The sequence below is a fragment of the Heptranchias perlo genome, chromosome 19 (genome assembly GCF_035084215.1).
Source record: "Heptranchias perlo isolate sHepPer1 chromosome 19, sHepPer1.hap1, whole genome shotgun sequence".
Lineage (NCBI taxonomy): Eukaryota > Metazoa > Chordata > Chondrichthyes > Hexanchiformes > Hexanchidae > Heptranchias > Heptranchias perlo.
Window position 1 is genome coordinate 18848051 of NC_090343.1, and position 26876 is coordinate 18874926.

At 39.7% G+C, this 26876-nt stretch overlaps 1 protein-coding gene across 1 annotated transcript in view; it reads left to right on the forward strand.

Annotated features, from left to right (window-relative positions):
* Window positions 1-26876, forward strand: part of ptprt (protein tyrosine phosphatase receptor type T) — a 721453-nt gene that overhangs the window by 423343 nt on the left and 271234 nt on the right. Inside the window, exons 10-12 of the mRNA XM_068000862.1 lie at window positions 1772-1881; window positions 6757-6958; window positions 16927-17029. Of these exons, the coding sequence (XP_067856963.1) occupies window positions 1772-1881; window positions 6757-6958; window positions 16927-17029 (415 nt within the window). The remainder of the gene's footprint in view (window positions 1-1771; window positions 1882-6756; window positions 6959-16926; window positions 17030-26876) is intronic.

Consider the following 26876-nt stretch of genomic DNA (forward strand, 5'->3'; position numbering starts at 1 on the left):
GCCAGTAGTGGATTGACCTTTCATTTTATACCCCACCTGATTTTCGTTACCATTGATGGAAATCAATGGGTATAAAATGGGCAGTCGATCAGCCATTGCCCGTTTTCCATCCGGTGGTAAAAGTAATAGTCACCCCCCTGAAAGCATAAACCCTCAAGTCAACTCAGGTGAGGAAGAAAACATGACTGAGAATTATTGAAATAGTAAATTAAATGCTAGGCTTATGCCAGTTTTATTTTCTTGTAGGTTAACATTGACAGATGGCTGTGCCTCACCATATTGCTAAACAAATTGATGCTGTTTCTTTGTCAATAACTTTGCCAGTGCCAGTAAGTCTTTCTGACTGACTGCCACACAATGGGTCATTTCTTATTTCTAAGTATCTTTGGTTTATTTTTAGTCATCACCCTCTTAAGTGTAGATTTTTTTTCAGCACTATATAAATGCCATGAATAATTTAACTATAGTTTGTGTAATGTCAAATTAATTAGCAAGCATTTGAATAAATTAAATGAAAATACCACATTCAGAAGACTCCTCCCAGCAAGTATGTCAGTAATATCTTAGAATTTAACTGAACATCTGAGCAAACAGTACTTAAGCATTCAGACATTTGGAGATAATGATGAAATTAATTGCAAATGATTGTATTGTGATGTATCTGCTGCTTATGGATACAAGATAGTGAAACGCATAGAGAGGGATTTTAACTCTACCCACCCAGTTAAAATGCCCTGAATTACTTACCTGTTGGAAAGCCACCCGGATCCCACCATTTCTGATTTGAACAGGCATGAAAAGCCCCCATGGTCCTAATTCACATTTGCTAATTGGGGCCCGATGATATCATCGGGTCCCCAACAGCTAATTTAAGTTTGGACTGAGCGGGGAAGCCACCATGGCTTTCTCGCCAGATGATGGTCAGCGTGATGAGGATCGGGAAGCTGAAGAGGCTCTCCAGGTAAGTTTTTTTTGCTTTCCTTTGTGGGTCCAGAAGGCGCAGGAGTCCGCTCAGTCGGCCAAGGGCCACCCAATTTTCCGGAGGACGGCAGCTGCCTCCCACCCAGTTCCTGCCTACTCCGGGCAGGAAATGGACTGGCATCATGCTAATGAGGCCTGGCAGTTACATTCGCTGTGGCTTCATAGTACCGTGCGGTTGTAGGGCAGGAAACTAACTGGAAACCTGCTAGCTGTTTAAATCCCCACTCGCCCCCAGTTTTAGTTCTCAATAGAAGAGCAAGCATTTAGATAATGGGTTTTAACAGGCACAATTATACTGTTTCAAAGATTTTATGTTCTCTATTGGTGAATAAAGCTCCTCACAACCTCAAAATCAGAGAGTTAATAAAATACTGATTAATTAATAGCAAAGATTTATTTTGCTGAATTATAGTTCTTTGAGTAAAAGGATGCTTTGTGTACTTGCATTTGACAGCTGTAAAGCAGATCTGCTTTGAGATTTTTCATTACTGATAAAGGGTACCTCTGCTGAAAGATCATTTTACTATTTCTCATCACATTGCTGGTCGTCTAGTTAAAATTCATAAGCTGACATTTATTTAGGTATTCAATAAACCATGCAAAAGAGCTTGAAGGATGGGCTCCTGGGACAGACCCAAAGGGATCTGCTACAAATGAGTATGAATACATATTAGAGACTATTACAACTGGCAAGGGCTTAAGACCATCAGAAGCTGTTTTCACATTGACTGAAACTGTTTTCTTCTCTATTGATTCTGTTTTCCATTATTATTAAATTTCTGCCCAACAGTACCTGGTCTGGTGCCCTTGGAATCAATTCAAGGAGGTCCATTTGAGGAGAAGATATATCTACAGTGGAAGCCACCGAATGAAACCAATGGAATAATTACCCTCTATGAGGTAAAGCAACATATGGCTATCAATCATCCTTTTCTGCTTCTTGGGTTTTTGACACCTTATAATTGCAATAAGGTACTCTTAGAGAATTGAGAGGATTGAAGAATGACTGCTAACCAATGACATTTATCATTGTGAACACTGAGCCATAGCACTAAGATATAATGGAACTAATTAAATCTGTATTATTGCTTAAGCATACACCTTCACCCCATTGAATATATAAGTAAGCTATTTGAATGTAATTAATTCAAATCATCTAGTTACACCTCAGCATGAAATATACCATTGAGATAGTTTTGATTCGACCTAAAGTTAATACTGTAAATAGGACAGAAGATTATCATCTTCAGTGCCACGGTAACTAAAGGTTCTGATGGTAACTGTGTTGAACCTGGAAAACAGAAACAAGAAATTTCTGAAGTGCAGGGTTTTTTTTAATGGTAAACTGTACATTGCGAAACAAACATACCCCTTTCAGCGTTTAAAAATAAATAATTAGAAATTTGTGATCTTGGTTTTTATTTTAGGAAAAAAATAATAGGATTTTTTTCAGGAATTATTTCAAAATGTTTGAAAAGCTGGTAAAAATAGGAATGAAAACTATAAAAGACAAATGTTCAGTGGAAAATTGGAGTAAAAAAAGATTGCATTACACAGTAGAATAAAACATTCTGAGTGTCTTCAGTATGCCCTCTGTGATACTGTGTGAAAGAAAGAAAGAGAAAGCTTGCATTTATACATAACCTTGTCATGTCTCTCAGGACTTCCCAGAATGTTTTTCATACAATGATGTTCTTTGAAATTCAGTCGCTGTTCTTATGTAGCCAAATATGGCAGCCATTTTTGACCACAGCAATGTCCCACAAACAATATAGAGATGAATAATTAGCTGATCTGTTTTTGGTGGTGTTGGTTAAGGAAAGAATGTTGGTCAGAGTGTTACTTGTGTGGAAAGGGAGAATAATGTAATTCACTCAGACTCCTTAACTGCTTTTATGTTTTTTTCTGATTGAAACAATAGAAAATTATACAAACACTTATATTTTGCCATTTTTTTCTTTTTTGCTGGTCTAACTTTTATATTCAAATTTGTATCTAGACCTCTGTAAAATTGGACTCTTTTATGCTGCAGTAAGAGGCAAAATTTTTGAAAATCAAAGAAATAAATTATGGAATCATACAACACAGAAGAAGGCCATTCGGTCCATTGTGCCTGTGCCAGCTCTTTGAAAGAGCTATCTAATTATTTCCACTCCCCTGCTCTTTCCCCATAGCCCTATAAAGTTTTCCTTTTCAAGTATATATCCAATTCCCTTTCAAAAGTTACTATTGAGTCTGCTTCAACCACCCTTTCAGGCAGTGCATTCAAGATCATAACAACTATTCTTCCATTCAAGTGGAAAGAAGCAGCGTGCAATTACAAATGGTGCAAACTGGCAGTCATCAGTAAGCTCTCCAAAACTCTTTGCAAGGTCACAGTCTCATGCTCATTCTCTAACTGTCCTGAAGTAAACCATTTCGAAGAATTTTGTTCAACTTCAACAGAATCAGGCAGCACGTAAAGAGCTCAGGGGTCTACATGACAAGGTTTGGCAGCACTTTGCATTACAACTGCCAAAAAGGAGGAAATAACTGCAGCTGAAATTATAATTTCTACACAGGCAATAAATTCACCACAAAACTTCCCCTGCTCCATAGGTGGTTGTGATTGCATGGGACACTTACTGGTATCATTGGTATTTGGCATCAAATTTCTTTATGTCAGAGGGGCCATAAAATTGTGCGATCTTTCAGAAACAGCTATTGGCATGAAAACCTCCCATTTGCCACCTAAAGTGTCGCAGAAATCTTGAAATTCTGAATCATCCAAAAAAGGCACATGAGCACACTCATAGCTTTGGACATAGGTACCACAGCGTCCAGCCATGTGGAACAACTATGGGAAGAATTCTGCATCCAAGTGTGTTTGGCTCTTGATATCATGAAGGAGGCCAGCATGCTTTAGAACAGCCCAAAAGCTGATCTGAAAGGACTTCACTTGGAGGTTGCTGTGCTTGCGGTGACATGGGTGAAGTGAGCAGGGCATGTAATTAGGAGCTGGCTTCTTCACCACAAAATCATGGGGGAGAAAGCAGGACAGCGAAAACAGGATGATTCAGAGCATTCTGTGATTCATTGAAGCTGCAGGCACCAAACAGGCAATCTGCTGCGAAGGCAAGAGATCAGCCGGTTCCCACACTGAGTCAGCCAGCGGTCAGTTTTGGAAGGGGTGGAGGGACAATTGGATGCTTCGAACGGGACAGTAGTGGGCCAGAGTTTTTTTTCTCTCCTTCTCCACCACCCATAAAAATAAAAAACTGAGTCCAGTGGTCCATTTAAGGATCGTTGGGTTCGGCCAATCAAAGCCTAGTACAACAAGATGGAGCTTGCACACCTCACCCCTCCACACATTTGTACCTGTAATTTGCAATTGGGGGCCTACAATTGGCATTGGACCCCAATTTACATATTTAAGCAGCCTTACATCGATTTCGTGAAGGCAGGCTACACACCTATTTACAGGCCCGCCTGAAAATTACATCAGGTAGGCCTTGGGCATCAGTGCGGCATTGATTAGGCCACAGTTGGAATAATGCCTGTTGTTCTGGGCACTTATGAAAGTGTCATTTTCACATAAAGAACTATGAAGTTTAAAAAAAATAAGGTGAAAGTGATGTCTGACTCTTCCCCCATTTTCATCCTTGTTTGTTCTGCTATTTAGGCATAAATTTTAGACATAAGGAGGATACTTTTACACAATTTTCAAAAGGGTGCTTTGTGTTGACCTAAAAGACTTGATATGATTTTGCAACCACTGATGGGATTCATTCCAGTAATATGGTCATACTCAAAAGGTTTTATTTTGTACAGGTCACATCAATCATCTGCTGCTTCTAGCACTACGGAGAATAAGATCTTAGAATCTATTTAAACTGATTTTATTTAAAATAACTTCAACAAAGAATATATTCTATATTTCTTATTATTAATTTTGTGCTCATCATGGTGAAGGGGAATAGTGCTGGGAAATGCAACATTTTTCCATTTCAGTCATCAAGTCAGGTATAACACAATTAAATGCAAAGAAAAGCTCCCTCTTGTCTGCCCCAACAATTTGTCTTGGCCCTTACTTTAAACGAGCTCCTTGACTGGTCTAATATTACATTTACTAGTTCCTATGCCTATGGCCTCTTTGAGCGAGATTGCCAAGTTAATGTCAAAAGATGTGAATTGGGGGTAGTTTTGTACTGTGGGCCTTTGCCCATTAGGATTTGGACTGAGACCAGCCAAACTCATTTCACATCCTACCTTAACAGCCAACAAACCTGGTGTTGTTTCAATTCAGAACAGCACAAACCAGAACATGGTCTCTCAGCACAGAGGTCATGTGATAGAGGCATACTCTAAACTAGTCAAATCGCATTATTTGTTTCATAGTTGGTTCTTAGACTGTTTTGAATAATTTACATTTTTGTGAAAAATGAAAACATATTTGGATGAAAGCAATGTGAGAAATAGAAAGACATAAATTATTGAATCCGGCTTTGTCTTCAGAGAAACTAATAATATTCTTTGCACAGTAATATTTCATACGTACATTCCTTGTAAAATACCCTATAATTTATATGCACCATGACATTTTACTTCAAGAATCGGCATGACTGAGTGTGACATTTACTTCCAGCAACTGATATACCAACAGTGATTTTTTTTCTAAAGAACATTTCCAGATTATAGACATACAGAAATTTGTCACGTTATAATTTATACTTTCATTATAGTACTTTTATGTTTCATGTTTCCTATTTCATAAATATTGATGGACAAATGAAAGCATTTGTTTGCTGTGCTGCAGTTTTCTGTGCACTTTCTAGGACATTACATCTCAATATAATGGTCCCTTTTGCTGAGCACCATAACAGAAATCATGCAGTGATATCTTGTCAGAGGGAAATAAATATTTAGCTTCTTGAGGCTTGAAAATCAACTACAAGAGAAGCAATAAATATAAATAGTAAACACACACTATCCATCCAGTTATTAATACAAGTACTAGGATTTCTGCACATATTAGATATGAAAATATGAATCTCTATACATAATCATATCTTGATAATTTTTTGTACAGCATTCAGTGGCCTTCTATATGTCATTACCATAAAATATTGTTATATTTCCAATTCACTGTAGGATATATGAATACCAAACTTTTTTATCCACAGTACTTCCCCCTTCCCCCCTGAAATAAATTGTTATCTTGTTACACTGTGTTTTAATTTGAGATAAAATGCTGCACATTTGTCTTTAAAAGTGATTATATTATAACATCTGATGAAAATATGATCGAGGTTTTGTGTAGAGATGTGCTAAGCCCTTTGAGCAAATCAATGTCTGAATTGTGTTATTTTTCAGTAAATAGGAATTGGAATGTGAAGATACATCAAGAACAATGCAAAAAGGTGCTATGTTTTCATAAATCAATATGTTCATATTCCTTTATTATGTGAAAGGAAGCAAGTTATAATATCTTGACAGCTCACTTGAAATTGCACTCGGTGATTAAATTCAGAGAGAAGCTAGCATAAAAATGATTCACTATTAAATAAATCATGGGCCCTGCCTTTCAGTGTCTGTATGTCACTTGGGCTGATGTGAATGGCAACTGTAATGGGCTCATTCACTAGCAGTTGAATTTCTTTGTATAGATCATGGGCCGGATGGAAATAGCAGATTTGGTACCAGTGCTTCAGAACACTCCAAACAGCAAATGGACCATTACAGAAATTGTATTTGTGTAATCTGCAGTTTAGAAAAGTGGCTTTTATTTATTTTCAGATAACCTACAAGGCTGCTGGTTCCTTTGATCCTAATGTGGAACTTTCCAGCCAAAGAGGGAGGGTATTCAAACAACGAAATGAGACACACCACTTGTTTGTTGGGCTTTACCCAGGAACTACGTACTCTTTCACAATAAGAGCGAGCACAGTGAAAGGATTTGGGCTGCCTGTCATTTCCCGCATTACTACAAAAATTTCAGGTAAAGATCAAAGTTTAACATTGTGCCACTGTAATTTAAGGGTAAAAAAATTACATATGATGAATAGAACCCTTTGTTTTATACAAATAGTTTTTAAAACATTTGAGTGCATGACAAAGTAGATTAATAATTCTTAGATGTTTCTGCATTCAATTAAGAAGTTTTGCATTCTGAATACTCGGAGGAGGAAAGTTTTCCTTAATGTGCTTTGTGTCATGTAGCTTAATGGATTGAAAGAGGGCTACAAAACAGAAACAGAGGGTAGAAGTTAAGGGAAGTTTCTCAGATTGACAGAAAGTGGGAAGTGGTCTCCCACAGGGATCCGTGCTGGGACCACTGTTGTTTACCATATGCATAAATGAATTGGACTCAAGAATTGAAGGTATAGTGTCAAATTTGGAAATCATATCAATTTGGGGAGGTATAGCTAATAATGTGGAAGACTGCATCTAAATACAAGAAGACATAAACAGGCTTGCAGATTGGGCAGATAAATCAAATCAAATTCAATATAACAAAATGTGAGGTGGTTCATTTTGGTAGGAAGAATAAGGAGGCCACTTAATCCTGGGAAGGTAAGGAACTAGGGTAAAGGAACAAAGAGATCTGGGAATACTGATACATAAATTGTTAAAAGTAGCAAAGTAAGTTTTTTTAAGGCCTGTTTCTGTGCTGTAAATTCTACATAATTCTCTGATGTAGTTTCTTGCATTTTTTCCCCACACATAGAATTGATGACCTCACCACGGCTATGGGTAGGAATTTCCTAAAAAAGAGAAAAGAAAAATTAGTGGAAGAATTAACACATTATTTTAAACTCCTCTTAGCAAATAAGAAAGAAAAAACTTGTATTTATATAGTAATATCCCAAAGCACCTGGCATCCAAAGAATTATCTTTGAAGCGCAGTCACTGTTGTTATGTAGGCAGATGAGGCAGCCAATTTGCACACATCAAGGTCCCATAAACAACAACTGAGATGAATGGCCAGTTAATCTTATTTTTCACGGTGTTGGTTGAGGAAGGAATGTTGGCCAGGACATCAGGAAAACTCCCTGCTATTCTTCAAACAGTGCCATGGGATCTTTTACATCCACTTAACAGGTAGAAGTCGCCTCGATTTTTCACATCTCATTCAAAATATGTCACTTCTGAAAATGCAACACTGCACTGAAGCATCAACTTAGATTCGTGTTCAGGTCCTGGAGTGAGGCTTGAACCTACAACCTTCTGACTCAGGTGCATCAACTAAAACAATCTGGAATTCTGCAGAGAGAGGGGAATTTATAATTGTGGAAGAAATAATGTAAAACAAGAGAGATTAAAATGGATAACTAACAAAAATTGAGGATCCATGAATAAAAGCAAACTCCTTCAAGAAAATTAAACTTAAATTTTGAATTATTTCCTGAAAATATAAGGATAAAAGAGATACTGTCTTGCACCAAACTTAATTTCGGTTTTGATATTATTCACCTTAAAATAATTTAATTATAAACTTTGAACTATTCATCCAATTTGAACCAAGCATTATTGCATTTATGGTGTTTACAGTCATTCTTTTAAAAGTAGCAATTGTAAAACTTGTAATGCTTCAAATAGATCAATAGTAATTATAGACAAGGGATGACTGACTTATGATAAACAGTTATAGAACAGTAATAAATTTGCAGATTGTACATTGATTAAAGATTTGTACACCATTTGACCTTTACCAGCAGTCACAGGTCAGATCTCGTCACTGACAAACTCAAGAGGAATTAGCATAAAACTGACCTTTCAAATTTTGTAGTGCAGAATACCTCTAAACCTTATTGCATAATGCATGTAACTTCCTCCTTATACTGTATATAAGAACATACAGGCCCCTAAACCTTTAGCTCTAATCTTTAATTGTTTCTATTGATTGAATATATATTACATCATTGCCATTTATAGTCAAGCCACATTTTCAATGAAAAATGACATGCTGCTGTGAGTATAGAGGAGCAGCAAACTGTGGTAATCAGCTTGTCAAGAATGTATGCCAAATAAACCTGATTTAAAAGTTTGGAACAAGTTACAGACATCTCATTCTGTGAAAGGGTAGCTACAATTAATAGAAGCAAATATTCAGCTACAGCAGTGACCCACAAGCATGTGCTTACCATTCATCTCTCCAGTGACTGACTGGAAATGTACTTGAAAGCTCCATAGTAAAATGACTGACTTGCATTCTCAGACAGGGATAAGGCAGATATATTAAAACCAACTGCTCCTCCTGCAGTACTAAGTTCAAACAGGCTGATACTTGGCCCAAGAAGTGTCTGTGTCCTTGAAAGGGGCGCCTGTACCCTCATTTCCATCCTTCTTTAAGCATGAAAGAAACAAATGCCTAAATTTCAATGAAACACAGTACATACCCCAGCTTTGCTGAAGGATATGAAGATCAGTGTATTTATACCAGATCCCTTCACATAACTGCAGTGGATGCGCTTGGAGGAAGAGGCAAATTAAGTCCAGTAGTGAAATTACGCCAAAATAGCTTCTAACATAAGGATAGTTAAATACATCTCAAAGCTATTAAAAAACAGCCATCTCCATCACATACGCACATAATTTTATTATTGATCAGCTGAGTTATGTCAGAAGGAAATGCATCATTATGAAAGAGGGGTGATTTTTGACAGTCTGTCACTATTAAATTGTGGATGCTATGAATCTAAAGGTTTTATTCCAGGCACAATACTGTGTAATACACAAGAAAATAAGGAGCTTTCACTCAGTCATAGATTCTAGACATCTCAATGTGCACCACAGGAACAAATTAAAAGAGGTAACACTCTCAGTGACCATTAGGCAATGTATCCAGTAGGTTAGCTTTCTTCCACTAATTTTGAAGATGCCAATTTCTGTCTCCCTTGCACAATGAACCACAGAAAATTATAGATGTTTAGCAGTGGCAGGGGTAGATTATAGTTATAAAGGTGTCACCACACCACTCTCACCTTTAATGCCCATCAGCACTGGAAGTTCAACTCAAGCTGCAAGGTTAGCATGTATATGCCTATCTAGACAACTGATTAATGAGAGTCTCCACATAAAAGCACTGAAGTGTCAAGTGGAAGACGCTAGCTCTGCAGTGTCTGGACCAGTACGAAACAAAGATGCGAGATCCCTTGCATCCTGGAATACCTGTGATTCCTTGTCAATTAGAATAAACAAGCTCTGTCAGAGTGCATACGGTATTTCAGTTTCCTTCGTAATGAAGCTCCATAGTGGGCAGAGGGGAAGGTGCTTTAATATCCAGTTTTATTAGTAGAAAGTTGAAGATCGGGCCCCAACAAAAGCTTTTGCCTTCTTTCTTGTAATCTGAGTTTAGTACTCCATCAAACTGGTGCATCCTTCTTTAAGCCTGATGAAGTCGTTCATCTCTGCTCGAAAAAGAGGGTGCTTCATTTTCATCTGACACAGTATATTGTGGTACCACCATTACCTTGCATAGATTAGAGAAGGAAAGGGTGTTGGTCACGTGAGAAGCATTGTTGCATGATACAAGATGTCATTCTGTACCAGCCAAAAATATCTCAGTGAGGCAGCATTTCTTTCATTTTCCCTAGTTAAAGGACAACCTTATCCTGTGGTATTTAAAAGCTTGTTTTTCTTTTGAAAACAAAGGTTTGACATACTACATGTCAATTGATTGCTAGTTTTACAAAAGTGATTATTTTTTTCTTTCTTTCTAAATAACCTCCTTGCAATCTACAAGCATTCTTAACAACTCAAGATTAATCTTCACAAGCCAAAGAGATTTAAATTGTGTTGCCATGTAAACTAAAAAGGTTGTTAGGAATTACAGACAATGACATAATGCAGGGATGGTTAACCTGCAGCCCATGGGCCCCCATACCCTGGCAATGCAACCCTCAAAACCCAGGCAACTCAATTCAAATTGCTCTTATATTTCTTCTTTGCTGGCATGCCTGGTTTAAATTTGATGGATCTGGACATTTGGAAAAGGCTGCTCTTAATGCAGTTGCATCATTAGCGATAAATCCTAAATCAAAACACCGAGATCTGTTAGTATCAGCGACTAAAAATATTATGCAAATTAATGGGAACATGCATTTAAAATTTATAGACTTAATTTTCAGACTTGGCACTCCAGGGTCAGCCTCATCCACAGAAGTAATTACTTACCAATGGGCTTCTAGCCACTAGAAATTTACATCAGAAATTCAGACGTGTGTTGTGCACTATTTTCCAATCATTAATATAAATGGTTGGGATGTCGCATGCAGCATGCACTTTAAATTTCCAATGTGCCCTTCCAGTGAGTGAGGCTCTCTCCCAGGAGCGTTAAATCAAAATATTACCCCCTAAGTGTGGCCTACATAGTACACATCAATGCAGCCCACAAAGGCAAAAATGTTGGACGCTGTAGGCATAATGAATTATAAACCCATCCACCACCTTAAACATCCACTCCATCCACCACCACCGCACTATGGCTGCTGCGTGTAGTATCTCTATAATGTGCTGCAGCAACTCACCAAGGCTCCTTTGACAGCAGCTACCAAACCCGCGAACTCTATCACCTAGAAGGTCAAGGGCAGCGAACACCATCACCTCTAAGTTCCCCTCCAAGTCACAAACCATCTCAACTTGGACATATATTGCTGTTCCTTCATCGTCGCTGGGCCAAAATCTGGAACCCCCTACCTCACAGCATTGAGGAAGTACTTTCACGACGTGGACTGCAGTAGTCCAAGAAGAAGGCTCACCACCTTCTCAAGGGCAACTAGGGATGGGCAATAAATGCTGGCCTTGTCAGCGATGTCCATATCCCGAGAATAAATTTAAAAATACTAATGTGAGCTATCACCATTTACATTGTAATGGCAGATTTTGGAAATTGAAACCCAGTGGCAAATTAAGGAGTTATTTTCTAAATAGTAAACTACTTCTGTGGATGATTATTCATGGAATATTTTCATTTACAGTTTGTGTAATATTTAGGTGGATGTTTTCTTGCATATCACCGTTCCTTTTAATGTTGCCTGCTGTAAGGACTGAAAAGGCTGTTCACAGCAACATTATGAATGCTAATTGATGTGGGATTTTGATATTTGCATGGTTAATGGCAAGGAAAATGAGCTAATCAGAAAAAAATTTTCAAATACTGTTATCAAGGTATTATTTTTTTTTAACTGCTTAGAGCATCTGATTGGATAGCAGTCGAGGATTAACATCTTAGGGATCATTGTAATGTAATTAAAATATATTGTAGCATTCTTTTTATTTGCAGTAAAATTTAAAAGTATTAACTACAGCTAATTAAGTTAAAATACATTTTATTATATACAACAAATTAAGGTGCAACAATATTTTGTAACATTATACAGGAATATAAATAAAAAGGAAAGACCAGTTAATGTTTTGGGGGTAAGACCATTCCAACATTAACCTGTCTTTTTTCTGTACTGACACTGATTGACCTGCTGTGTATTTCCAGCATTTTGGGACTGATTTTCAGGGTCGAATGGGGCAAGAATGGCGCAGCAGTGGGCTGAAGATGGCAGTGCACCACTTACCACCAAATTAGGGTCCTATGGCAATTTGTAGGACCCTGATGCAAGTTTGAGGTACCAATAGACAGAGTGTGCACCATGCACACTCCACATTTTGGTACTAGGCATTGAGTGACCTAACCAGTGGTTCTTAAAGGGACAACTGCAAAGCACTTTATGCATGATTTTTGAGCAGCCAGAATGAGCATGAATGCCCTCCTCTCGCCACAAAAATCTTCCAGCTTGCTATTGGCACGGCCATGTCCCCTGGCCACCTTCCTTTGATTGGCTCCCCCCACCTTAACATGGAACATCCAGCTCAGCTCTGTGGAGAAGCTAGCAGAATTCCCACCTCCCCTGACCGGTGACCTGCCTATTAGCACTAGTCCAGCAATCGCAACTCACCAGCATGATCTAAATGAGGCCCAGCCATCAAAATGGCTCGGGCCTCTCAAAGAGGACATTGGACAGGTTGTGTAATTGCACTGCCTACCTGATGTCCGCTCGAAGTCAAAATTAGCCCCTTTATGTTTTTGTTTCAGATTTCCAATATTTACAGGCTTTTTTTTCTTTTTATGACTATAGTTTATATTCACGACTTGGCTACTGTTCTATGACAATTTCCCAAGATGCAAAACAAAAGAGAGAAAGAAACAAAATGTTTAAAATAAATTTCTAGTGATTATGATCACTAGCGACAATTCCAAAATTAGAAATAATAAAGAGAAAGTAGCCTAGAAGTGACTGTTGTGATATTAGCGGAGGAATACTGAATGTAATCGTATGACGTTCCAGTTAGCTATTTTAACAGTCGTGTTAATCCATTTATTTTAGACAAGTTAACAGCTCTGTTAAAATAGCTGATGGGGAAAGTCATATGAAGATGTTATAGTATCACAGACATTTCTAGGCTATTGTTGCCTAACTTGTGTGAGGAAACGTCCTTGCTTTAGATTGTTGTGATATTTCACTGGATGAACCTACTCCTCGAACAATATCTGTTGCTTTATTGAAGCACATTCAATTGTGTTGTTCACCTCACTTATGCTTCAATTGAAGTGGATATGGTGAAAGTGTGGTGTGAGCTAATCTCATTCCTGAAAGTTCACCCCCCCCCAACCCGCCAACTCATGAACCTTAACAGTTGGGCCACCCTTTTTGTATTAAGATAATATTGGTAGTTATGACCTCTGATATTTAACAGTAATGATGAATGATGATCATGTGTGGAAGATGATGACACACTTCGAATAATTTATTTAACTTTTAATGAAATGCAAAGTTGTTCTTGGATACAACAATGTAGGATAATCAAATAAGATTCAGCTAACTGGATAAGATTGATTTTTTTTTCAATAAAAATAATTAGATGTAGTTTTTCTTCTGTGGAATCATCCACTTGGAGAAAATTGAGGCCAAGACAATTCATGCCACCTTTTAATCTTTTATTCAAGGGATAAGCTGTATTGCTTGTTCTGAGCCTGATTTCAAATTATTGTTTATTGAAAGATAATGCAACAAATGCAAGGGTTGGTCAAGTGGGAACGCCAAAAATTGGAGGATTTTCTAAAATCTGAAGCATCTTACTGTAAGGTAGAACAAAAAGATTCTCACCATTAGCCATCTAATAAAAAGGCAACCCCCCTCACCCACTGGATATGATAAGAATTTAGACAGATTATAACTTCTCACCCACATATTTACCTGCAAACTTGAAAATCTGGGACACAGGCCCTAAAAATCAGGACAAAGATCCAAAATCAAAGTCCATGAATATTCAAATAATCTAATGTACCCTCTGCTCTTTTGACTCTGTCATCCACTGCACTATATCTGCTCCACCACTGGTGGCAGAGCCATCAGCCATCTCATCTCTACACTCTGGAGCTCTCCTAAACTTCCTGCCTTTCTACTTCTCTCCACAACTTCAAAAGCTTTCTCAAAACTTACCATGCTTTTGGTCACCTCCCCAAACTCTTCGCCTGTTTCTCCGTGCCATTAACCCATTCTTCTTTTCTTTGGTGAAACGCCATGGGATATTTACTACTATACTCACTATATAAATGCAAGTTGTTGTGAATGCATTCCCATTGTTTTCACCAATCCATAAACAAATTAAGATAGCTTTGGTTTGGTGTTTGCTCAATTTGTTTTATTCACACTTCTTGATGAGACAGATTAATACCTTACTCTCAGTGTCACTAGTTTTCATTGACTGAATAAATGACATTCCATTTATTAGTTGGAATTCAGGTTTTTTTTAACTAGTATTTTGGAGATGGCGTTCCACAATTCTGCCTGTGTGTAATCAGGCCCATTGATTTGTTTTAACTGACTAGATCAAAACAAACAAATATCAACAAGGATTCCAGGATTTTCCACAATTTTCAGCAGTATTTTTGGGATTGCATTCTGTGATTCCATACATCTTTCTGTGAAAACTACAATCCCTACAACCCTGCAAAATCAGGGTGTCTTAATTAAAACGGGATAGTTGAGAGGTACGCGTCTTCCTGATTATACACATATTCCATTACTAAATTGCGTCTGAATGAACAATCCCTACCCAAATGATGACCAAGCATAAAAATAAAACAATAAAGATTAAATAATGGAAAGAGGGGAAGATCACCTACTTTTAGTGCTATAAATCTAGCCATAAATGTCCAACGGTACACACCTGGATGGCAAGAAGCCAATGGTAAAACATGAAAAGTGGTTATGTATACCTGCAAGGAAACATTTCCTCCACAAATTGAACTGCTCCAGCAACAATAACAATAGCAGCAGCTTATATTTATATAACACCTTTAATGTAATAAAATGTCCCAAAGCACTTCACTAAATGGAAAATGACTGGAGACCAATAAATGGAGGAAGAAGGATTGGGGTATTGACGGAGGTAAGTTTTGAGAAGGTTTTTGAAGGAAGGGACGGGGTAACACGGCAAGAGGTTAAGTAGAATGTTCCAGAGCTAAAAGTAGAGTGAAGAGAAGGGAGGATGCAATGAAGGCCAGAATCTGAAGAGTAAAGAAACATATGGTTAAATGAGGTTCTGGAATGGTGAGGCCATGGAGAGATTTGTTGATGAGGACAATCATTTTAAAATTAACGTGCAGGCAGGTAGGGATATAACAAGATATGAAACGGATCGCTCAGGGCACCCCAATTTCCAGGAGCGTTCCGAAAACTGGTGTTATGCCCCTCATTAACATATGCAAGGCACCTAATGCCTATTTTAAGCAGCTGTCCCCGACGCCTGAAAAATGGCCCAACCCAATTTCGGGTCAGACATTTGTCATATTCTTAGGATGCAGGATGTTAGCCCCTGAAATTGGGCCTCATTGCGTCCATTTTGTGCCCGTAAATTGGGCGCAACGAGATCCAATTTCTATCCCTAAGTGTGAATGCTGCTAGAAATGGTTTACATGAGCATGCACCACATCTCTCAAATATTTAATCATCACTTAATACAGATGTCATATTTAATAGCACTATTAGTAGCAATACTGTAAGGGTTATTTTGACCTTGCCATGACAGACCAGAAACATTATCAACTGACAAATATGCTTGATTGTGTCTATTGACCTCTAGGCCTTACAGTTCATAAAACAGTCAGTAAATTCAACCAGTAGACAAGGAAGCAGCAGAAATCCTCTTCTAATGAAGCCTCAATCTATTAAAACTCCCCTGTGGGCAGTAATTAGCAATTTTTAAATTTAATAACTGTTCAGTGGCGCTGTGCTATCCCATAAGTGATTAGGCTCAAGGTTGAATTTGGAATTTCCTACATAATGAGTTCCTAATTTCAATTACTGTTGGGAAATCCAAGGGGGTGGGGGGGGAGGTCAATGGAAACAAGGCGATTTCCAATTCAGAATAATTCTTCTCTAACACTGGACTGCTTTCGCCCTCACTCCCCCCTCTCCACTACTGATGGCCATTCATTCAGCACTACGTTTCTGGAACTCTCTACTAAGCTTTCCCTGCCTTATATCTCCTTTCCTCCTACCAAAAACCTTTTTAAAACCCTCATTGACAACCGTGTCTTCGATTCCTCCATCTTAGCCTCTCCTTTCCTCATACTCGATGGCCACCATATCCCTTTTCTCCTTATTTGCAAAGTGGTCGAGATGCCTTCCTGCATGTGAGGACCACTAAATAAACACAAGCTGTTGTCAGCATCACAAACACAATTTCCTACTGACCACCTATGAAGCAACAATAACGAGGCCTGGCCACAGATCACTGGCCACAGTCTTAGTAATTGATGAGTGTGTGACAACGGGACATAAAGGTAAAATAATAATAATAAGTCTTTTTTAAAAAAAACAAAGAAATGATTGACTGTTCTAAGTTTGCACTAACGTGTACGATATCTGCCTTCTGTTTATGAATAATTTTGCTTTCCATTGGTAGCCCCCTCAATGCCACTGTATGATACAGATACACCTCTGAATGAGACCGACACAACCATCACAATCCTGTTGAAGCCAGCTCAATCAAGAGGAGCCCCAATCAGGTAAAATAATCTAAGAAGATAATCACAGTTCTGAGAAGCAAATTCTGAAAACATAAATTCATATTATTCTGAAATTTATGGGTGACATATAATTTGATCCTTATTTTGCAAAAAGTGCATCTCTTTGTTAGTTATTTTATAGATGTGTGAGCCTAAGTGGGAAATTTCTAGAAACTGATACATTTTGTTAAACCTATTTGGTCTGAATATATAAGACAATGAAACTTTGCTGCAATGTTATAGCTTTATTGAAAAAGGTGTCATTGCCAGACTAAAAACCCAACTTGATTTCTCTGCAATAGTGTGGGTTGGTGACACATGTATCAGTCGTCAAATGTATTGCCTTCATGCAGGGTTTGGCAATGGTGATTGTGAAATGACATTTGTAAGATCACACAATGTTTGGATGTAAAGTTTAATCAATACAGCCTCTTTAACCAAATCTGAAATATAACAGTATTAAATTATGTTGCTTTGCAAATTACATTACATTATAATAATGGATATTATGATTGAATTAAAATGCATATGGCATTGACAAAGCATCAGTAGAATTGTATATAAAGAAAACAATGAATGACTTAAAATTTTCCTTTACAAAATCATATTTCCAAAAATATATTACTATTACCTAGAATGGCAAATCATACTTCAATTTCCTGAAATGGTTTTACCAAGAAACAAAAATGTTTGGTTACTGTGGAGATTAGAGCCTTTTTTTAAATGGATATTTTACCTTCTCCTTTGGTCAGCCATTTCACATAAATCCACCAGAAGGATGCATATTGGCTAAGTTTAGAATATGGTTAACATTTATTTTTGTAAACAATCTGTGATATCAAATCCCATTTTATAGCCAGAATGTGTGACCCATTTGCTGTTGTGGGCTGCATTTACACTACAACTGTTGTGCCAGTGCAAAGTGGTTCAATGGCAATAAAAATCAGGGGAGATGGATAACGGGCTGCCAATTCACTATCACCTGTTTTACACAATCGCACAAAGTCAGAATCTATCTCAATGAGCAAAAAATGTGATTGAAAGAGTAAGTGATGGTAGTGCTTTTCATTAAAGACTATAGCCCCAAAATTATTTATAGTTTTTAGTGAGCTTCTGTTGTAAAATCAGTGTGCCAGCAGTTTTGAGGGTGCATTCTGAGGTGGGGCCTGTTTCGGCTAGGTCTCCACCCCATAATCGCAGTGCTGCAGTTCCCAGTGTGATCTTGTGCACTGCTAGGAGCTGATTGCCATATATTAAAATGAGGAGAAATGATGTTGGAGTCCCCAAATCCCATGACTTGCATTCCCATTACACCAAGATTATCTCAGAATAAGATACAAGTGATGTACTTTGCATCAGTATCAACTGATACTGGTGGAAGTGCTTTACTTTGGAGCCTGCAGACTGGGGAAAGTTTCAAAAGAGATTTCAGAGCAGTGTTTTTTTGCCTTGCACCTGGATTGAGCTTGACTTGACTTGAGTCTGAGGGCCTCTGAGAACACTGGAGAATGTTTGTCCCTTCCCACAGTATGAGGTTCTGAATGCCAGCTATGGGATTCTTAATCAATAATTTTAATCAAGGAGGAGGAGGACCAGTGCAAGGTGGAGGAAAAGAGAGTGAGACAGCATTTGAGGAGACAGTGCCCTACAAGATATTACTGTCCCCCCCCCCCCCCAATACCATATGAAGGTCTTAGTGCTCTGTGTTGGAAAAGTGCTCTGTGTTAGAAAAGTAAAGTGCACTTCACCAAGGAGGCAGTAGTGGAGCTGTGCCAGCTTCTATATAAAGATCTGCTGTCAGGTTTGTCTGCCTGGACAGCTCTGTGGCTGTGGAAGTGGTGACTGCACTCAACTTTTATGCTACCAGTTTATTTCAAGCAGCTATGGGGGATCTGTGCAATATCACTCAAGGACATGTATTTCTCAGGTCACTGATATACATTTCAGAAGAGCTGGCATGACAGCAGGGCAGCAGTTTAATAGGCCATTCAGTTTTTTTGATTGATGGGTTTCCCAAAATGCAGGATGCAATAGATGGCACTCATATTATTGCGAACTCCTAGCATTAACCCCCTCAACTTTCTTAACAATAAACAGTACCATTCGCTTAATGTTCAGGTAGTGTGTGACCATATGCAAAGATACCTTCATTTGCTGCAAGTTGTCATTCTGCAGTCATCTTCAGGAATTCTGCCATGCTTGAGCTCTTCAAGAAAGATAGTCATGTGAATGGATGCTTGTGGGTGACAAGGCATACCCCTTGCTGCCATGTTCTGCAAGAACAATAGCTGAGGAGTGCTGCAGTGTGGCACATGCCTCTACTAAAGTGATCATTGAGAGAACTTTTGTGGTCTTAAAGGGATACTTTCACTGCCTTGATAGACCAGGTGCGACTTTGCAACAAGTTCCAGATCATGTATCCTGCATAGTTTTAACTTGCTGTGCCCTGCACAACTTTGACATCCAAAAAGGCCTGGGCATGAAGATTACTGGGGAGGTGGCTGTACCTGTGCTGGAGGCAGAACGGCAAGGAATGAAGCATCAGGAGGACTGTTGCAGAGAGGACTCCTTAATGACTGCTGCAAGGGGCATCAAAACTCAACTTATCAATGAAGTGTTCTCATCTGTTTAACACATTCTATCTTTATAACAGTTGCCATAACTTCTTCTCCATCACATTTAAATAAATGACATATCCTTCAATCCAGTACACATCCTACAAAACCACATCACACTTCTTTGGCGCCACTTTACCATGCAAGTATTAATCATCTGACTAAATACATCAGCACAACATAAGTGCACCCTTTCCTGCATCACCAGAATCTCCATAAATAACAGAACATGGCACAAATGCACACTTTTTAAAAAAAGATTCTTACTGAGACCTAAACTGTACGTAACCAAAATGCTATCAGTCTCAGAGCTCCGAAATGATTTGGGCCCCTGCTCCCCCGTCACACGTTCAGACGGTCTAAGCAGCTGGATTTGCATTCCCAGTGGGCATATCCCTGTTCTGAATAATAATGGAAGAGGAAAAGATGTAACAGATGCAAAAGGCTCTGAGAGTGAGTCGGCATAGCAGAAGTCAGGAGCAATTACCCCTATTGGTGGGACTACACCTGCATTTGTTTGACGCCAGTTTTTATATTCCGGTGTAAGCAAATGAGATCTGCAGGGAATTTCTGTGTAAGTTCCTGTCAGCGAGATTGGCACAGATACTGTTGTAATTTCTACATAAGTATAATCCAGGAGATTGGGAATCAAATGCAATGTGTACAATGATAAAAACATGATAATTACATTGAAAGTAACACAATTTGAGAATCAAAGTCATGCACTAAATTTCCTTACAATACTGTCACTAATCTTTAATATGTACTGATAGTCACAGATAGAATTTCATATATTACAACAGCTCTTGTGAAAATGAATTTGGGAGGTACATTTCTTAGTCATTTCAAAGATGCACCATATTTGAGATGTATTTTTGATTCTTGCAATGTATAATTTTATGAACTGTGCAACAAAGCTCTATGCAACAGTAATTTTCAAACTTATGGTGCTGTTTCAGTGCAAACTAACTGCATCTCTGGTGACATCTCCAAATCAAATATCCTGTGAACCGCAGAGATAGGACAAAATGAGTTGCATCAGTTTTTGATTTTCTAAAGTTGTAAATAATGTGACTGAAGAATGGAGATTCACAGATTTGTTTTAATATTCCCAGCCTGAGATGACCTGCTTATAGTGAAAATTATCCATGTGAAGTTATTGTCATATAATCTAATCTGTTCCTTTTGTTAGGCCATCATTAATGTAAGACAGCACTAAGATTGGTAGTGTTCAGTGGTACATTTCCTGTCCTCATTGATGATTGTATGTCTCTTCAAGTGGTATGCAACAATCTGACTACAGTTCACAAAAATTCTGGTTGTGTGTGAAATGTATTTACTTTGTGGTTGGAAGGAAGCAGTGGTATACCTTGCACATGAGTAATTGTATCACCTGACTGCTGAACAATATTTACAGTCAGTTTTCATTGCCTTGTGGTGGTTCTGTTATTATGGGCACGATTTTAAAAGTGAAAAATGGGTGGGCTGGGGACGGGGGCATTCAAAATTGCAACCATTTCAGACCCGCCCCCAACCCGCTTCCAACCCACCCATTTCCGGTTTCCACCGGGGCGGGACAAGGGGCAGGCAGCCAACCCGCTCCCAGGAGGCGGGTCGGGCCTTAAAACTTTGCAGGGAGGCTGCGGGCCTCCATTTTCCCACGGTTTCCAATTTTAACCCCGGAGGCCGGGATTCCGGGGCCTTCTCTTTCACGCCATGTGAAAGGAGGTGAGAAGTCCCGAGACTAACAGGTCGGTGCCTTTCTGACACAGCTTGTGGAGCAGGAGTGGTTCCCCCAGGCACAACAAGCCTACCTGCAGCGACCCCCCCCCCAATGATTGTGGACTCCCGATCTCTGCCCCCCCCCCACAACGATCGCGGACCCCTGTCTCCGATCCCCCCCAACAATCGTGGAGCCCCACCCCCAATCTCCGCCCCCCCATCCCCAACGATCGTGGACCCCCGATCCCAATCCCCCCCTCCAACAATCATGGACACCCGACCCTGATCCCCCCCTCTAATGATAGTGGACCCCCGATCCCGATCCCCCCCCCCCAACGATTGCAGACCCACGCGATGAACCCGAACCCTCCCCCATGACTCTATCCTGCCGTAACCCTGTGCCAACCCATGCCCTGTACCAACCTATGCCCTGTGCCAACCCATGCCCCCTGTGCCCCTATTCCTCCTGTGCCCCCATGCCCCTGTACCCCATGCTCCCGTGCCCACCTGTGCCCACCCATGCCCCCCACCTCCCACCCCCATTCATACAAACAAACACTCACCTGAAAACATCCTCTCCCTGCCTGGTCTCCCGTCCGACTGAGACCAGCCTTGTCAATCAGCAGGTCAGTCAGATGGCAAACTGACAAAAAATAATAAAAGACGTCCTTCCGTCAAAATTGTAAGGACGCCCAGGAAACCCGTACTTCCGGGATTCCTGTTCGCAATTTGATCCCACCGCCCTTTCCTGGCTCAGAATCAAAATCATGCCCTGTGTCTCTGGTCACAAATCTGTTTTGGGTTATTGTTATTTAAACACTGGCAAATACTTGGCCTTTGAAGTTTAGATAGCTCTCTCCACAGACATGTTGGCTATATTTGAATATAATTTAGCTGCCTATGTCTCTGAGTGGAATTAATATTTGTCCTCTATGTTTATCATATCTTCGAAACATTTTCCCAAATGTTTGTGCATCAATTACATTTCAGCTGAAAGCACAGATGGTGCAAAAAAACATTTTTCCCACATCACGTCTGGAGATACAGGAGATTTAGATTTTAAAACAAAGCTGTGAAAAATGGAATGTGAAGCCTGGAAATCAATGTTGATGTTATTAATAAGTGCACCTTTCATCCATTTTAGGGCATTTCTTTGCAGTCTTAGCCGAGACATTAACCCATTTAAAATAAATAATTTAATTGGCAGCTTGGTTCAGCTGGTAGAACTCTGAGTCAGAAGTTTGGGATTTAAGACCTATTCCAGGATTTGAGCACATAATCTCGGCTGACTACAGTGCTGTACTGAAAGAGTGCTGCATTGGCGGAGATGCTGTTTCTTGGATTAGATTTTAAACCGAGACCTCATCTGCCTTTTGGGTGGATGTAAAAGATCCAATGATCAATGTGTTCTGGCCAGTGTTCTTTCCTGAATCAGCACCACCAACAAACGAACAGTTTAACTGGTTATTCATCTCCTTTGCTGCTTGCGAGAGTTTACTGTGCACAAATCGTCAGCTGCATTTTTCCACATAACAACTGTGACTATTCTTTAAAACAGTAATTTCTAGGCCAGATCAGGTAAGAACTACAGATTTCCATCCTTAATGGATGTCGGTGAACAAGTTGGGTTTTTACAACAGCCCGACAGTTTCATGGCACCAAGGGAATCCTAGTAGAACTGAAGTCAATGGGGATCGGGGGAAAACTCTCCAGTGGCAGTCTGAATGATTACAATCCTATAATTGCCTGTAAGGAAATTACAAAGTTCAAGTGTGAGACTGATACAAACTTTATCAGATTATTTATAAAATTAATAAACATTTTTTTAAAGACTTAAATGCTGTCAACTTACAATAATTTTATACAATAATCAATAGCTTGGGACAGTATTAAGTCTGGTACCTTATGTGCCTTGAAAGTCATCTTTCAGTGTAAAATTAGGGCAAAAGGGGAGGTGGTTGGCTTGGATAAGAAGTCCCAACATTGAGTTAATAGATCTAATAAAGAATCCATTAAAGTGATTTAATTTGATTTTGAAAATTAAGAATTGACTCGAATATATCCCCTGCTGTCCTTACCCAGTCTGATCTACATGTGACTCCACTCCCAATGTGGTTGACTCTTAACTGCCCTCTCAAGTGGCCTACCAAGCCATACAGTTGTATCAAACCGCTACAAAGAATAACAAGAATAAAACCAGATGGATCACTCAGCTGCAATCTTAGCATCAATACAAGACATAACGAAGTTACATCCAGCATAGTTGATCCTGCAAAGTCCTCCTCACTAACATCTGTGAACTGGGCCAAAGTTGGGAGAGTTGTCCCACAGACTAGTTGCAGGTGGACATTTAACCTTTGTATCAGTCTCACACTTGAAATTTGTCATTTCCTTTCAGGCAATTATAGGACAGTAATCATTCAGACTGCCACTGGAGAGCTTTTCCCCTGATCCCCATTGACTTCAGTGTTACTAGGGCTCGTTGGTGCCATGAGCTGTCAGGCTGTCGTAAAAACCCAACTGGTTCACCAACGTCCTTTAAGGAAGGAAATCTGTAGTCCTTACCCGGTCTGGCCTAGAAATTACTTCTTTGGAGAGTAGTCACTGTTGATATATGGACAAATGCAGCAGCCAATTTGTGCACAGCAACAGCCTGACATAGTCAAACTCACAGAATCAGACCAATCAGCCAACGTCGCAGACTCCTCCATCATCCATGGTATATCCTGTCCCACCGTCAGAACAGTCTTGCCAGAGGTGAGGGTGGAGTGGTACACAGTCATAAGGCAGTTACCTTGGGAGTTCTCAACATTGACTCTGAACCCGATGAAGCCTCATGGCTTCATGTCAAACATCGGCAAGGAAACCTCCTGATGATTATCACCTACCGTCCTCTCTCAGCTGATGAATCAGTATCCCTCCATGTTGCATATCACTTGCAGTAATCATTGAGGGTAGCAAGGGCACAGAATGTACTTTGGGTGGGGGAGTTAAATGTCCACCAGTAAGAGCGGCTCAGTGGTACCATACACTGACCGAGCTGGCATAGTCCTGAAGGACATAACTGCCAGATTGGGCTTGCGGCAGGTGGTGAGAGAACCAACACGAGGGAATAACCAACTTGACCTCATCCTCACCAATCTACCCATCACAGATGCATCTATCCATAACAGCATTGGTCAGAATGACCACTGCACAGTACATGAGGAGATCAAGTCTCGTCTTCACTCTGAGGACACATTGAGGATGACCACATTGTAGATGCTAATGTTGTCGCTGTACTGGAACAGTTTGGCTAGGGGCGTAGCTCCTTCTGCAGCACAGGTCTTCAGTACTACAGCCTGGATTTGATTGGGACTGTAGCCTTTGCTGTGTCCAGTGAGGTTGAGGTCAGTTAGGTCATACTGAGGACACTCTTGTGTCGTGTGGCACTACCACTGTGCTAGGTGGAATAGGTTAAGAACCGATCTAGCAGCTCAAACCAGGGTATCTATGAAGCGCTGTGGACCACCACCAGCAGCAGCAGAACTGTATACCATCGCAGTATATAACCTCATGGCCCACCATATCCCTCATTCCTTTATCACCATCAAGCCAAGTGACCAAACTTGGTTCAATGAGGAGTGTTGGAGAGCATGCCAAGAACAGCACCAGACATACCTGAAAATGAGGTACCAACCTGGTGATGCTACAACACAGGACTACCTGCATACTAAACAATGAGAGCAGCATATTATAGATAGAGCTAAGCAATCCCACAAACAACAGATCAGGTCCAAACTCTGCAGCCCTACCACATGAGTGCAAAAGAAAAGGCTAATGTATTTGCAACCATCTTCAGCCAGTAGTGATAAGAGGACAATACTGCTCAGCCCTCCTCAGGTCTCCACATCACAGATATCAATCTACAGCCAATTTGATTAATTCCATGTGATATCAAGAAATGATGGCATGTACTGGACACAGTAAAGACTACGTGTCCCAGTAACATTCTGGCTGTAATGCTGAAAACCTGTGCTCCAGAGCTAGTTCCCCCCCCCTCCCTCCCTCCCCCCCCCAGGCAATGACTGTCTCCAACAAGAGAGAGCCTAACCACCTCCCCCTGACATTCAATGGCATTAGCATTGCCGACTCCACCACTATCAAAATCCACGATTGACTAGAAACTCAACTGGAACAGCCACATAAATGCCGTGGCAACTGGAGCAGGGCAAAGGCTGGATATTCTGTGGTGAGTAGCTCACCTCCTGACTTCCCGAAGCTTCTCCAACGTATAATAGGCACAATACAGGAGTGTGATGAAATACTCTCAACTTGCCTGGATGGGTGCAGCTGCAACGTCACTCAAGAAGCTGGACACCATCCAGGACAAAGCAGTCTGATTGATTGGAACTGCATCCACTCATCCAAATGTCCACCACCAATGTGCCATTGGACCTCCTGACTTGGACATAAAATGCTGATCCTTCATTGTCGCTTGTCAAAATCCTGGAACTTCCTACCTCACAGTATTGTGGGACTACCTTCACCACATGGACTGCAGTGGTTCAAGAAGACGGCTCACCACCGCCTTCTTAGGGCAGCTGGGGATGGGCAATAAATGCTGGCTTCGCAAGTGATGCCCACATCATCAGAATGAATTTTTAAATCTGTACTAAAGTCTTTTTGAAGGTAAAGTACCAAAAATTATACACAATAGTCCAAATGTAGCCTCAGCAATGATCAGTACTCAAACTATACATTTTAAAAATTGCACTTCCTTGTTCTCAGTTTAGCGCTAACAAATTGACTAATTTCAGTAAAGCGAGTACACTACATGTCTTGAAGTTCCAACAGAATCATTATTTCTCATTTGTTGCCATGCCCTTCAACATTCTGTTTCATTCTGATTGCAGATGTGTAGCCTTTTTATGAGCGGAATCTTTGTGAGGAATTGCTTTGTAGTATCTCAGTACAGCTTCTGAAAATAAAATAGTGAATAGTTGAAAGTCCCGAGCATTTTTGTAAACTGCAGGTCTGCAGAGTAGAAAATTAATTGGTCCAGGGAATTCTTTGATAATCACAAGTAATTGGCATTTAAGTGAAATCTTTTGCTACTTTCTGTCTGCTCTGAAAACAGCTGAGAGCAATAAACTGATGTTGCTGCTGAACAAGGCTGGTGAATATGCAAATGGTTGATTAAGAAAATCACCTGACATCAAGAGGACTGTCCAGATTAAAACTGTCAATTTAAGGTGCATAAATTCCACAGATTGTTACATTCCACCAAATGAAAAGGAAATTAAAGACTGCCACCAATCGCCAACCTTTAGACATATTTCATTTTCTAACAGTTCCTTTGCATTTCCATATCAAATGGACTTCTTGGTTTCCCTTTCCCATTGAACAGGCAAGCTCCTGTATAGAAGACACATTTTCTTTTTTCTTACAGATTGTGATATGTTGAATTCCAATAAAATATTTTTAGCTAAATTCATTTTTTTTGGATTGGTCAGCTGGATGTCTTAACA